The following is a 14974-nucleotide window of genomic DNA, read 5'->3' on the forward strand; positions in this document are numbered from 1 at the left end:
GGTGGCGTGAGCCAGAGCGGGCTCCAGGAAACTGGTATGTGCTGTGACTCAGTGTACCTTCCCATGGACCCCACGAGGTGGACAGTGGTTTTAGGCTTACATTACAGATGGGCACATTTATGGCTGAGGATATCTATGTGTCAGACCTAAAATCCAAACCCTCTCCCATGAAGTCAGTTCTCACTCAATGAATTCCAAGGCTGTAAATCTTTATGGGAGCAGACAGCCTCAACTTTCTCCTGAGGAGCTTGAACTACTTACCTGACGGGGCCAGCAAGGTTATGTGTATGTGTGAGTGTATGTGTAAGTGTGTGTGTATGTGTCAGTGTAAGTGCATATGTACGTGTGTATGTGAGTGTAAGTATATATGTGTAAGTGTATGTGTGTATATGTGAGTGTGAATCTATGTGTATATATATGTGTATACGTGTGAGTATAAGTGTGTCTTTGTAAGTCTGTATGTGTAAGTGTACGTATGCATTTGTCTGTGTGAGTGTAAGGGTATATATATATATGTATGTATGCGTGTGTCTGTATAAGTGTATGCTCGGTATGTCTCTGTGTGTTCAGTGTGTCTGTGTATGTGTACGTGCAAATGTACAGATGTGTGTATGCGTACATGGAAGCCATCTTTCCCAGAAGCACTGTCAGAGAGAGATTCCAGGCCCCAGGAAAGACCACTCACAGCCAGAACCTAGGTGTTGAGCTCAGAACCTAGGCAGCTCCAGTTTCCCTTCCTCCCCATCTTGGTCCTGTACAGACAGAGAGCGCCAAGAGAACTGCCCCAGAGGACTCTGGGACCCCTGTCTGTGGGGGCCCAGGCACATGCAGAGGTTCCCAGGGAGAGGAGAGCAGGCCTCGGTGGAGTGCTGAGCCCGCCCCATCCAGCAAGCCTGGGCCTGACCCACCCAGTAGAGCACGTCTGTCCAGCCCTCCATGGTGATGCACTGGAACACCGTGAGCATGGAGAAGCCGAAGTTGTCGAAGTGGGTGATGCCGTGATTGGGCCCCGGCCAGCCACCCCGGCACTCGCTGCCGTTGATGGTGCACCGGCGCCCCAAGCCAGACCTGGCGCAGGGCGAGGGTTTCTCGTTCTCCACCGTGGCCACGATATCTGCAGGCAGAAGGCACGGCCCTGAGATAGGTGGGCAGCACAGTCATGGACCCCCAGGTCTACAGACCCCTTCTGCTGAAAGGGCAAAGCCTGCCTCTTTTTCTTTTAAATAATTTTATTGGGGGCTTGCACAATTAAAACCTGCCTCTTATGGAGCATGCGCGGAGAGATGGAGGACAGTGCGTGAGCAATAATTACGTGTAAGCTCCCAGATCCCTGCTCCTAGGGCCCATTGTCCTGTGAAGTGCACCGAGGAAGTGGGGAGCAGGTGTCCCCTGTGCCCTCAGAACTTCGGGGAAAGAAGGCCGCTGCCTGGTGGGGCCACAGCTGGGGAGTCTTCCTGTTGGGACTTGTGAGCTACCTCTGTCCCTGGGCGGAGACACGGGTACTCCAACAGCTCTGGGAGACAGCATGGAGCTTCAGGGAGAGGGTCTGTCTCTGCAGGGAGAGGGGCGGGAGGGGCTCCCCAGCAGGCTGTGGCCTGCTGTGCTCTCCTTTGTTCCCTGCATGCTGCTGCCATTGTCTCGGAAACCCAGCGACTTGAGGACATCCTGGGTCCCCTTTTATCTTCGGATGTCTCACAGTCTCCTTTTGTGTTCAGAGATTAGGCTAGTCCTCTGAACCTGACCGATTTCCACGCAGGGCTGACCCTCCCCCTCCCCCCCCCAACACACACACACACACACACACACACACACACACACACACACACGGGGTCAGGGGCACCAAGCACGCTGGCCAGTGCTCAGCAAAGCTCAGGAGTGCCCCTGGGAGCCTTCCACACTCGGCGTGCGACCTGCCACGGACAGCTCTCTCGACCCGCCCTGACGCCATGGGCTGCTGGGACAGGAGGAGCCGAGGGCCAGGGGATTAGGAAGGAGGCCCCTGAGGGCTTCATCAGAGTGGGTTCTTCAGTGGAGCGTGGGGCTCATTCGATTGTCCTCTTGTTCTCAGTGGACATGACAGGGGAGTGGAGACTCCTGGGGTCCAGGTGGTCTCTGCCCTGCTGTGTCAGCCACTCTGATGAGGCAGTTGCTGTGGCTGTGGGGGTGGGTGGGGGTGGGTGGGGAGGGCGTGTCCTAATAGGCCAACCTTTTCCTGCTCTGAGTACAGTTCTCAGTGTAGACCGCGGTGCAAGTAAACTCAAAAACCCAACTCACTGCCACCCAGTCCATGCAGACTCATGGCGACCCTCTAGGACAGGGTAGAACTGCCCCTGTGACTTTCCGAAACGGTGACTCTTTACGGGAGTAGAAAGCCACTGCCACCTGGCAGAATAAAACTCCAACTACGGCCTCAAGGCAAAACGCAAACAAAATTCCAGTTTCCCCTGAACCTCCATCTCAATCCACATGGAGCCCAGAAAGCCCAGAGGATACCACCCTTTGGAGGGCTGGAGGGTATATTTCCGAACAAGCTGTGGCTCAGACTTCTGCCGCTTCTCTTGGTCCCTGGCAGGGCTGTGGGTTCTATTTGTCCTGGGGAAACCCAGGCCCAAAGTCAGCAGGGTTGGGAAGCAATCATCTAGCCCCAGGCGGCTTCGCTTAGAGTTAAGTCTCAGGAACCCACCCGGGCGGTTCTGCCCTGTCCTCCAGGGCTGCTATGAGTCGGAAGTCAACTCAATGGCAGTGAGGATTTGGGGGGGGAGTTTGAGAAGGCCTCTCCCACGGTCCCTGGCCCGGGGATGCTCACCGGTACCGATGAAGTAGCAGGTCTTGTGCATCTTCCCCTTGAAGAGCTCCAGCCCGATGATGGCGTAGATGATGAGCATGAAGAGGACGAGCAGGGCGATGTGGAACAGGGGCAGCATGGCCTGGAAGATGGAGTTGAGGACCACCTGTAGACCTGCAGTGGGTGGGGCACGGGAAAGCACAGTCACTCCCCTCTTGGTGTCTCAGCCCTGGCCCTCCCTCTCTCTCTATCCTCAGAAACCAAGGGAGTGGGGGGGGGGGGTCGGGACCCAGAGCCGGGGACGAGAGAACAGGATGGCAGAGAGGGAGGGGTCTGCAGAGGGTGCTGCCACCCACTGGGCACCCCCGACACCAGCCGGAGGGGTCTGAGCACGCGGAAGGCCCTCAGGGCCTTGACGTCCAAGCCGGCTCCTTTGCTGCCCAGGGGGGTCGAGCTGCTCTGGATGACGTTGACCTGCTCCAGGATCACTGTGAAGACCCTGGAGTGGGGAGGAGGAGAGAAGGTGCCCGGGGCCAGCTAAGCCACTGCCCAGTATCCAGGGACCCCGAGCAGGGTGTCCTTTCGAGGACAGCAGAGGCCTGTGGAAGGCCTAGGGGAGAGATGGAGAGTAGGGTCCCTCCAGGACTGACTCGTGATCTGGTGACACTGCCTGCAGTTTTGTCAGAAAGGATTCTGAGACCAGTCAGAATCCAGGATCTGAGCCAGTCAAGTGTCACGATTCATTGGTGGCACGGGCATCTAACACGGTAGTGGCTGTGAGGATAGGATCGGTCAGGACCGGGCAGTGCTTCCTTCTGCTGGACCGACGGTCACTAGGAGTCGGCACCAATGAGCCAAAGGAAAGTTGTGTGTTTCGTCGGTGCTGTACTGCACCCTGACTGGCTCATTGCTTCCCTGTGGCTCCTCTGTGAGGGGATGGATGTCCAATTATCTACAGATGGGCATTGGGTCTCCACTCCATGCCCGTCTCCCCCATTCACACTGGGTATGATTTTGTTCAGGGTCTTAGATGCCTGATACCTGATCCCTTCGACACCTCATGATCACACAGGCTGGTGTGCTTCCTCCATGTGGGCTTTGTTGCTTCTGAGCTAGATGACCGCTTGCTTATCTGTGGATTGGTTTCTGACTTCCATTTATTTACATAGAGACCCCTGGTGGCATGGTATGTTACAAACGGAAAGGCCAGCAGTTCAAACCCACCAGCCACCCTGTGGGAGATACATGAGGCTGTCTGCTCCCGTACAGAGGTACCGTCTTGGACACTCACAGGGGCAGCTCTACTCAATGTTGTAGGGTTGCTCTGAGTTGGCACTGACTCGGGGGCAGTGCGTTTGAGTCTGAGGCTGGTGTGCCCAGCATCAGGGCAGTTCACTATGGGCAGCGGCTCACTGACAGCATGCTTGTTTTCCCTGTTGTGTCTCAGCCAGCACTGGACAGTGAGTCAGTCGGTGTTCACTATATGATTTGTGGGGTGGAATGACAGCACAGTGCTTGAGCCAAAGCGTGTTGGGTTGATGACTGGCATTGCTGTGCGACCTTGAGCGACTCGCTCAACTTCTCTGCACCTGGGTTTCTTCCTCCAGAAAACGGAGACATGAAGGGAATTGTGTGGTTTCAGTGAGATGGCAGGTGTGCAGGGGGGCTTCAAACAAATTCATGGAAAAATGGAATGGAGAGATAATGGAATTTTTCCACAGACTTTGTAAAGCATCCTCGGCAAGTGAGAAATTTAAACCATTCAGTCAACGCTGCTGTTATAACAAGGGGGCCCTTGAGAGGGGAAAGGGAGCTAATCAGTCAGATCTGTGAACCCCAATAACACGCACTCAATTCCAGTCCATGGAATCAATGTTGATTACTGGATCAACCCGTGATCAAGGTTGAGAAGCTTATGGAAACCCCGCACCTGTGGGCCAGGGCAGCCCTGGCATCTCGTCCAGCGCCAGGTGTGATGGGAAAAGTACAGAAGAACTGCTTCAACCTCCCTCGCTGCTCTCTGACTGTAGCCCAGCAGGTGCCAGCCCCAGTGGAGACTGCTCCACCGCAGCCATGAGTACAGTGCCAGGGCCTCATCCTGCCTTTGCCACGGCTGGCCTCAGGGAGCCCCAGTGACCTCCAGCCCCACCCCAACCTCACCCCAGGAAGACGATGATGAAGTCCAATATGTTCCAGGCGCTACGCAGGTAGGCGTCCTGGTGGAATAGGAAGCCATAGGCAATGATCTTCATGGCGGCCTCGATGGAGAACACAATGAGGAAGAAATACTCCAGCTTCTCCTGCGGGAGCAAAGGGACACATCTCATCAGGGCAAGACCGCCAGCACCCTTGCGTCCACACCCTGACTGGCAGGGCCCCACAGTCATGCCTAAGACCACTGGCATTTGCTATCCCCCTGCCCAAGCAGCCCTGATGATGTTGTTGTATAGTATTGGGCTGTTGACCCCAGGCCGGTGGTTCAAACCCACCAGTTGCAGTAGGCAAATCTGCGGCACCAGACCTCTTTCGAGCCTTGAAAAGCAAGGATGTTCCCTTGAGGACCGAGATGAACCTGACTCAAGGCACAGTATTTCAGTTGCCTCGCGTGCATGTGAACGTTGGATGCTGAACAAAGCAGATCGAAGAAGAATCGCTGGATGTGAACTGGGAGCTGGAGAAGAGTGTCGAAGGCACTGGCCTGTGAGACGTACAGCCAGAGGGCGAGCTTGCTGAGACTTCATCTCACACCCTTTGGACCTGTGTCCGGAGAGACCAGTCCCTGGAGACAGCCATCAGCTTGGTAAAGCAGGGGGGCAGCGACAAGGAGGGAGGCCCTCAAGGAGATTGACGGACGCGGTGGCTGCCACCACGGGCTCACGTGGAGGGGTAACTGTGCGGCTGGTGCAGGACCGGGCAGGCCGCCCTTCTGTTGTGCACGGGGTCGGCAACAACGTGAGTCAGAATCTTCCATCACCAGGACCCACCTTCCGACCACATGGCCCCACCCTGCTGCCTCCCTCGCTGCCTATAGGTCTTTTCTCCTGTGTCCTTCCCTCACCAAGGTCGTGGCTGGCCACTGACCCATGATTTGAGCCTCTCTCCCACATTTCATGTTTCTTTTTCCTGATTTTTTATATCTCCTATGCATGCTTCCTCGTTAAAATACCACACATTTTCTAATTTATCTTTTTCACTGCCTATCTTCTTCAGCAGAAGATAAATTCCATAAGATGTGGGATTTGCCAGCCCTCCCGCCCCCCAATATTTCCATTGCAATTCTTCAAGTGACAGCCAGATGGTTTTCATTTGGGGCTCCTTTGCTTGCCTGCCCCCCTGTGTGCTGAGGGTGGTTGATTTATCTGTAACTGCTCCTGCCCCACCAGCTGCCTGCAGGTAGCCCTCAAAGGAGACCAGCCCTGCTCACAGGCTGAGTGGAGGTGGGTGCCCTGAGCCTGAAGGAGGCTTTGGTCTGAGGCCGGGATTCCAGCACAAACCCCTCTGAGGAAGGCCCTGCTGACTTGCCAGGCTGGGCTTCCCCGTAGTCTGTTCCACTCACTACCTTCAGCTTCCGCAGGGTCCAGACAGAGCCCTGGATCAGGACTGCAGGCTGAACCTGCTCTCCCTGCAGCCACTCACAGCCTGGCTTGGCCATTTCCAAGAGCTCTCTCCCCCAGGTCTCCCCACACAGACCCCTCCACCCCACCCTCTGCTGGGAGTGCAGAGCAGCCCTCTGCCGGGGCCTGGGCTACGGCATTGCCCTCTGTAGCTCTGGGACAAGAGCCCCCATGCCCACAATCCAGCCTCCACTACCATCCAGCCACCAGTGTGCACAGGGGAGCACCGCCCTTCATCTGCCTCCCCAACCCCGACCCCACACAATCAGCACACTGTGGAGACACCTCATCTTACTGAGACCCAACTCCTCTCCTCTGGACATAGCTGGACCAGAAAGCAGCCACCCCATGAAGGGTGGGGAAAAGGATTTATTTGTACTTGGTGGGTGGGTGTGAGAGGCATGGTACACAGGTATCCAGATAGCTCATTCCTGGGTATGTGACCCTAGAAGCCTCCACACTTCCTAGAGAATTTTCCTGCATGTATCATTTCCCCTGCCATATACAGGGGGAAACTGAGGCCCAGATGGGCCAGACAGGGCTTCCCTTACATTACTGCTCATTCCACTAACCAGCGTGTAATCCCAGAGCGCTCTTTTTTATCCCAGAAATGACAACTCATGACTCAAATGCAAACCCACGCCATTCTGGTAAAGGCTGTGTCGACAGGGACCTTGCAGTCTGCTACTAGCCGTGAACCACCCAGGCCCTGGGGATTGCAGAGAGGAGTCCGTGGGGGAGTGGGGAAGGGGGTGGCAACACTGGGGCCTCTTCCTTGGGATCCGGCAGTTCCCATTTCTCGGCAGGGCAGGCTTCTTGGGAGGTGTAGAAGAGACAAGAATGGAGTCAACTCCGCATTGAGGCTCAGGTTGCTGCAACCCCAGTGGGGACAGACAGGCAGAGATGGGGTGGGGAGGGTACACAGGGCCCAAAATAGTTGCAGTGCTTATAAGCCGGGCAGCCTGTGGTGACACCAGAGATCTGCCTGCACCTGCTACTGTCCGTCTTGTTGTCTGGTCAAGGGCTTCGGGGAGTCCTCGGATGGGGTCACTCAGGTTCCATAGCCCATTAGCTCACCCACTATACCTTCCTGAGCCCGATTCTGGGCTCCCTGGAATTCTAAAGCATCCCCCTAGGAGCCCTGTATGCACGCATGAGAGCCTTGTCCAGACAGAGGAGGAGAGGGAGGAGCATGTCTGTTTCCACGGTGCACAAACCGTGTCATCAGTGCCCCACTGGGCCGGCCAGGGTCCATCAGCCTGGGCTCAGTCCTTCATGAAGACACATGGGCCATTCTCTCCACAGACCCTTAAGAAGCACTGGGCTGTGTGCGCTGGGTCAGGCCGATGGTCTCCCTGAGATCGGCCACAGGCTTTTCCTGAAATGTCCGTTTCCTTCACACTCCTTACAAGACCGCAGCCAGCAGGCATACGAGGCCTTGGTTCTTGCCAGCTTTGCTGTTTTGGGCAAGTTCCTACACCTCTACACACCTCTGTCAAATTGGGACCACGAGAGCTGCCTCGAAGAGCCATCCTGAGGAATCGGTGACATGATGTAGGTGCTGGAGGGAGAAAGACCGGGCCTTCTTCTCCCGCCCAGAGTTAGTCTGGGACACCCACAGGGCCAGTGCTACCCTGTCCTACAGGGTTGCTAGGAGCCAGTGTCCTATCAGTGCAGTGGGGTTGGTTTGGGGTTGGCAGGTGCCTGCCACTGCCTGGCACAATCCAAATGCTCAGAAAGTCCCAGCTGTTCTCATCGGACATCTGGGCCCTTTAGGGAGGCCAGCCCTCTGCCCCCACAGCCTCTGGAAAGGTTGTGTCCTATCATTTCCAAAGGACTGCCAGGTACGCTCTCCTGCCAGTGGCTCCCAGGGCTCACACTCCACATGGCCGGCACTGGGCTCCTCTGCCCCTGGAAAGCCATTCACTCCCACCTGCTGCCTCCGTGAATGCCACCGAGTCACCCAAGTCAGAACCCCAGGCTTCCTGAGATACCTCCCTCTGCATTCCCCTCAGCCCCTCCATTCCCAAGTCTAGGCGGTTCTGCTGCCTAACATCTGCCTAGCGTGTAGTCCTGGCTGAGATGACAGGAGAGAGGTGATATTTTACCGTCAGTACAGTATTTGGTAAAGGAGGACCGAAGGGGAATGGAGGCATTCGAATTGTGACATTGGCAAAGAAAATCACACTGCCGGAAGAATGAACAAGATCCCGAATGTTCCTTGCAGGCAAGACGAATTGGGTTCATGTACTTCAGACACATCTTCAGGGAAGACCAGTCACTAGCAAAGAACAGCATGGTCAGTGACATGGAGTGCCAGCAAAAGCAAGGGAAACCGTGAAATGGAACCACAGGCCAGCAGTTCAAACTCAGCAGCCGCTCCTTGGGAGAAAGGCGAGGCTCTCTGCTCCCGTAAAGAGCCAGTCTCAGAAAACCACCAGGGCAGCTCTATCCTGTCTTACAGGGTCGCTGCGAGTCGGCCTCCCCTCACTGGCAGGGAGTGTGAAGTACGTTAATTCTACAACAGCAGACTCAAACCTACCAAGGATCCCAGAGACAGCACAGGACAAAGAAAGCCTCAACTCCCGCCATGCATCCATGCCGACTCACAGCGACCTTACAGGGCAGGGGGCTGCCTCTGAGGGATCCTGAGACTGTAACTATTTACAGAGAGAGAGCGTGGCCATGCTTGCTTCTGTTATACTCGAACAAAAACAATAGAGTTTGGGTACAGGGATAAAGACACCCTCCCAGCAGGCTGCTCAGAGTCTGTGGGTCATTTTTGTGGTTTGAAGAAGCCCCCCCCCCTCTCCCAGGCATTCTGAGGCCTTTCCTCCAAAGGTGCAGCCTCCCCTCTTCCATCTGAAGATAATTTGGGCTCAAGGCTTCTTGATCTTCCTGGTCCCTCTGACTAGAATGTTCTTCCTCCGGATAGTCATTCACTCCGGATAGACAGATAGTCACTGTCTGTCAAGCCTCCCTCCAAATACACACTGTCATCAAGTCAATGCCGACTCACAGAAAGCCTATATGGCAGAGTAGAACTGCCCCTGTGGGTTCTGAGACAGTAACTCTTTACAGGAGTAGAAAGCCTCCTTTTTCTCCCACATAGCAGCTGGTGGTTTTGAACTGCTGATCTTGTGGCTAGCAGCCCAAGGCATAACCACTACACCAGCAGGGCTCCTATCCTAACTCCAGTGTCACCTTATCACTGAGCCCTTCCTGATGCCCCCTTCCCAGCCTGGACACTGAGAAGAACCAGGCTCTGCCCCACAGTGAGTGGGAGCAGCTCTGCTCTAGGGCCTGGGTAGGCACAAAGCGCCTGCGTACACAGTAAGAAACAACTCCAAACTCACTGCCATCAGATCATGCCGACTCATAGCAACCCTGTAGGACCGGGTAGAACTGCCCCTGTGGGTTTCCGAGACTGTAATGCTTTCTGGGAGTAAAAACCCTGTCTTTCTCCTGCGGAGCAGCAAGTGGTTGCTAAGTGCAGCCCCAGAGGATTACAGCCCAATGCATAAGGGCATGTCACCAGGGCTCCACTGTACACACAGTAGGTATTGGAAAAATGCGGACTGACTGGCTGACCAGTGGGACGTTGTTGCAGCCCAATGCAGAGGCACGTGTAGCCTCAGGGTCCACCTCAGGGTCACAGCCCTTCCCTGATCCTCAGGCCCTCACACACTCAGGAACAAGGAGCTGCCTGACTTTGAAGGCCTACAAAGGCCTTCATGACTGTTAGGAATTGAATAGTTCCCCCCCCCCCCAAACACACACACACACACCAAACACACACACATACGTCCTTCCTTTACCCTTTGATTGGGACCTGGATGAAGGCCTACTGAGCAGAGAAGTTTTCCATCCAACGATTCATACGTATTTTGTTTCACATCATTGATTGCAACCCCCACCGTCACATCCCGTCTCCTCTCTGTGACCCCTCTTTCCAGTCTTTCTTTCCTAAAAGTTTGCCTTGCAAACTTTGCTTTTGGGAAAGTTCTTCCCCTTTGATTTCAACTGGTTGATTATTCTAAAGTGTGTCTATCTAATGTTCCTGTCCCCGTTACACCTGTAGTTCTCCTTGTCTATTGCTTAGCTGAAAACTCAGCACGGGCCGTGCATTCTGCTCCACAGCTGAAGGGTGACTGAGGGTCACAGTCTCAGGCATGCCATTACAGTCTCTAGCTGACCAGTAAGCCTGGTCACCTGTATGCGTGTGAGCAGCGCTGTTCCTCCTTTATCGCCCCCTCTTCCCAGGACCCTCTGATCCTGAACAGTTGGTGCTGGGAGCTGGACACCACCTAGTGCTTCTTGTTTCGGGGTTGTGGAGACCGATGATTACGTGGTCACGAGTCCCCCAGACTAGCAGGTTCCATAATCTTCCATAGCCTTCACTCTTAATTCCTCTGAACAAGGAGAGACAACTACTTGCACCTTCGATGGCCACCTGAGAGCTTTTATGAGCCCCAGCACAGAACCCCGTCTTTTTGGACTAGGTTATGCTGTTGACCTTGGTGTCCTGTAAAACGATGGGCCTGAGTCCAGGTGCCAGGGCTCGATCCCTCGGGGTGTTTGGCTATGTCTCGTGTATTTCATGGCATTGCCTCCCATGTGCGCTGACACATCCAGAGACATGTTTGTGGCAAAGGTAGACCCCCATGGATGAATTGCCTCTATCAAACCTATATGTATATTCAGTCTCCGTTCAGCCTGAATGCCTACCCACCCAGCACCGGTCCATCACAAGTATCACAGGATGCTACCAGCGTTTCCCTCCGCGCCTCCCCCCTCCACCCTAGTGCTGTCCCTGAGGTTATAATCCCATGTTGGAGTGAATTTTCTTGGTTACATTAATGAGACAGGATCTGGGTAGGGTGTGGCTACAGTCAACTTCTTTTGAGATATAAAAGAGATTAAATAAGAGATGGAGCAAGAGCAAGCAGAGATGGGGGCAGAGGGATTCCAAGTTTTGTCAAGAGTACTCAGGAGGACCCCCTCCCAAGCCCAGAGAGAAAGCAGGGCTTGCTCGAGAGCTGGCGCCCTGAGCTTGGGCTTCTCACCTTCTCCCGCGTGGAATAATCGGTATCTAAGCCGTGTCTAAGGTACTCACTGTGGTCAGACAGTGACCACAATTCCCCTCCATGGATTTCTCTTTCCTCCAAAGGATGGCCTCTCACTAGGGACCCTGGGGCCAGGCTTGGCTAGAGGTAGGCCTACTGTGTGATCCTTACCTATGGGTCTTCTGCTTGTTCCCTGGTTGGGGTGCGGGGACCTGGAGCTGGCTCATCTAAAGTCCTGGGCTATAAGAAGCAGGCCTCTGAGACCGCAACCCACCTTCGGCCCTCACTCCCCCATTCCCAGCTGAGTCTTCCACCTCAAGGGCCAGCTGTTCCTGATCCCAGATTGGTTTGCCACCCTGATGTGTCATGGTGGGCCCCTGCCCTGTCTCCTTCTCTCACAGGGGACCTAGGGGAATGGTCTCCCTGGTCTCCTCTCCCTTGCACCTACCCCAAGCACTCTCACCTTCCTCATTGGGCTCCATAGAATCCACAGAAAAAGACCTGTAATAGACAACTCCAGGAAGGGTTGCCAGAGAGGTGGGGGTGGATGGTTTAAAGCCTCCTGGGAAGATACACACACACACACACACACACACACACACACACACACACACACTGCCTGTGCCCGCCTGTCTCCTTCCTGAGAACCAGGGCATCGTGACCTGTCTAGTCACACATCCCACTGGCAGGGACATTTGTTAGGTGGCATCAAGGTGGCTCTTGCCCCCTGGTGACCTGACGTATGAACAACGAAACATAGTCTGGCCCTGGACATCTTCATGATCTTCCGTCTGCATGAGCCCATTGTGTGGTGCTATTGGCCTTGTGTTTGCTGACACTCTAGTTGGGTCAGTAGACAAGAGTGATTGACCTGCCCCGTTGACATGCTCAAAGCAAGCCAGCAGAAGGCTCTCCTTCCTTGATGCCAAGGAGTCTTCTAAGACAACAGTCCACGGTGCAGCAAGGCAGTGGGCTCATAGCTGTCACTAACTTGTGCATTAATGAGCCAAAGTGGATTTGACTACTGGCCAGGGAGCCACGCAGGGGCTCTGTCATGCACTCAGACAGGGCAGGCCAGGCTCAGGATGGGCCAACATGTGTTCTAACACACCCCTTCGCCCTCTGGGGCCTCATAGCGAATGAGACACGTGGGCCGACACTATTGGAACAAAAGACACTACTCTGAAATGTGGGTTACCAGACATGTGGTCCTCAACTCACAGTGTTTCTGAGTTACTCAGAAAACCACCCTGGCCGCCATCAGCTGTGTTGGGCTGCTCTCTAGCTGAGCATTGGCAATATGTACGACTCACAGGATGCAGGGACTAATCCGCTCAGATGTTCACTCGCAGATGTTCAATGCTCTGGTTTATAAAAATATAAATAGTAAATAATAACATTAATGAAAACTACAAAAAAGAAAACAAGCTATTTGATTTAGGCTACAACTGACTTAGCATGGAATCCTGGGAACCAGAACAAAACACAGGAGAGCCGGGGGCTACCTGTAATGTCTTCCTGGTCCCTCTGCTTGCTCCTTCTCTGTCTTGCTCCCTTAAGCAGGCAGTGGCAGGGCCCTGCTCAGCAGAGGGGTGTGGAAAAGCCCTGACTTTTGCTCTCTAATGCCTGGACCCATGATGGGGAGAAAAGGCCATTCCACAGAGAGCACAACAGTCCCGGGCTGGGAGGTCTGAAGGTAGAGGAGCCTGCTTTGGTTCGGTGTGCTGCAGATTGACTATATGGATGTGGCAACTTCACCAAGGCCCCCTGCATCCTCCACTTCCCATGGAGGCCGTGGGGGGGTGTCCCTGAAGGGGACCACTGGGGCAGGGTGGCCAGCGGAGCTGTGACCCCCAAGACAGGGAGCCCGGCATGACCAGGGCATGCCTATAGGGAAGAATGGGTGGTTTCTAGAGAAGGCATTAGTTCTGTACCTCAGTGGTGGGTTACAGTCCCCCCACCATTTGCAGGTGAGGGAAGAGGTGCTTAGAGAGGGAGAGAAGGGGTGAGAGCCTGCCTGCCCTTGCTGCCTCCTCCTCTGCTCTGGGACACTGTGGCGGCCAGCACTCATCAGTGTCCGGAGCCTCGGCATCCCTTGCCCACCTCAGCCTCCAGGTTTGGAAAATGACGACGAGGCATGAGCAAGGGGGCTATATTTAGCCTTGAGAGCACTCACCCAAATCAACATGATTGGCGTGGGGCTCTCCACGGGCCTCCTCCTCTTCCCTCACAGCCCCACCCACAAGTACAAGCTCCCTCTGTGCCCAGAAGGGTCCCAGGAGCCGCGGGAGGGATCTGCACTTGGGGTGGGATGAAGACAGGCCAGCTGCCCAGCCTGAGAGAAGGTGGGAAACCAGTACTGCCTAGAGTGGGGATGCTATTATTGCTCATGCACATGTATTAAGCACCCCATGTATACCAGGCCTCTTCTCGTCATGCACATGTCATATTCACAAGAATCCTACAAAGTTGGTGCTCTCACCCCCATTTTACAGATGAGCAGACTGAGGCTTCTAACTGGCAGACTCCGCTAGCTCGGCTCTGTGTCTCAGCTACCCTGCTGGGTGGGAGAGGAAGAGGCCGGGTGGGAAGAAACAGCTCCCCCAGCGGCTGGACTCAGAGTGGCTTTGGCTGTGGCCGGTGACCGCCAAGGAAGGCAGAGAAGAAAGAAATGGACACGGCATGGGCACGTCATCGCATTGGTCCATATGCCAGTGCTGGGTGGGGAGCCGGCGTGGCTTCACGTTCGCAGAGGGGACAATGGAAGCTCACGGGATTAGGGAGCTGCCCGTAGAAATCTGGATGGAAACCAACTTTGTTTGACTTAAAAACCCAGGATTTGCCCGCTGTGCCTCCTGAAGACTACACTGCTCAGGGGACGTGCCCGTGACTTCTTCAGAGGCTGTCAGTGTCCAGCAAATTGCAGCGCCCCAGCTACGGGACCCCACTGGGAGGAGGTGCAAAGACCTCAGGAAGGGGAGCTAAGCCCAGGGAAGAGGGGAGGCTCTACAGACAGACTCTAGCTGAGTGCAGACCTCCCTGAAGGACAGGGCGGGAGCCAGGGCCCTCCTAGCCCCAGCCTCCCCAGATGCAGTGGGTGGGTGCCCACAGGAGCCAGTGGGCACATTCCAGACCCTAAAAAAGACTCCCACCCTGCAGCCAAGGGACACTGGGCTGCAACCTGAACCCTTGGAATGTAACAGGGGCCTGGCCCAGTCTGCTGCCCCACAGCCCCAGTTGGGGGTGGGGTGGAGGCGGTGGCAGAGGCGGAGCCTGCATGGACAGCTGTCTAGACGGGCCCTGCCCTCAGTCCCTCCCCTGGTCACTTCGAGGGTGGAATGAGGAAGAGCTTTGAGAACTTGGAAATGAGGTCAAAGGAGGGCACAGTGTCCTGGTCACAGCACGGGGTGGTGGGGGGAGCACTATAGACTGTCCGGGCAAGGATGACTTCACCCTCTCCATGGGGCTAGCTTTCTGTGCCTCAGAACTAAGGGTATTTGGAGCTGAAC

At 55.1% G+C, this 14974-nt stretch overlaps 1 protein-coding gene across 1 annotated transcript in view; it reads right to left on the reverse strand.

The window, feature by feature from the left end:
• The window catches only part of CACNA1S (calcium voltage-gated channel subunit alpha1 S), an 83113-nt gene that overhangs the window by 58499 nt on the left and 9640 nt on the right, over window positions 1–14974 (reverse strand). Inside the window, exons 3-6 of the mRNA XM_075540527.1 lie at window positions 4946–5085; window positions 3142–3284; window positions 2807–2959; window positions 909–1114 (exon numbers count right to left, since the gene is read on the reverse strand). Of these exons, the coding sequence (XP_075396642.1) occupies window positions 909–1114; window positions 2807–2959; window positions 3142–3284; window positions 4946–5085 (642 nt within the window). The remainder of the gene's footprint in view (window positions 1–908; window positions 1115–2806; window positions 2960–3141; window positions 3285–4945; window positions 5086–14974) is intronic.

The sequence above is a fragment of the Tenrec ecaudatus genome, chromosome 1, assembly GCF_050624435.1.
Source record: "Tenrec ecaudatus isolate mTenEca1 chromosome 1, mTenEca1.hap1, whole genome shotgun sequence".
NCBI classification, from domain to species: Eukaryota; Metazoa; Chordata; class Mammalia; order Afrosoricida; family Tenrecidae; genus Tenrec; species Tenrec ecaudatus.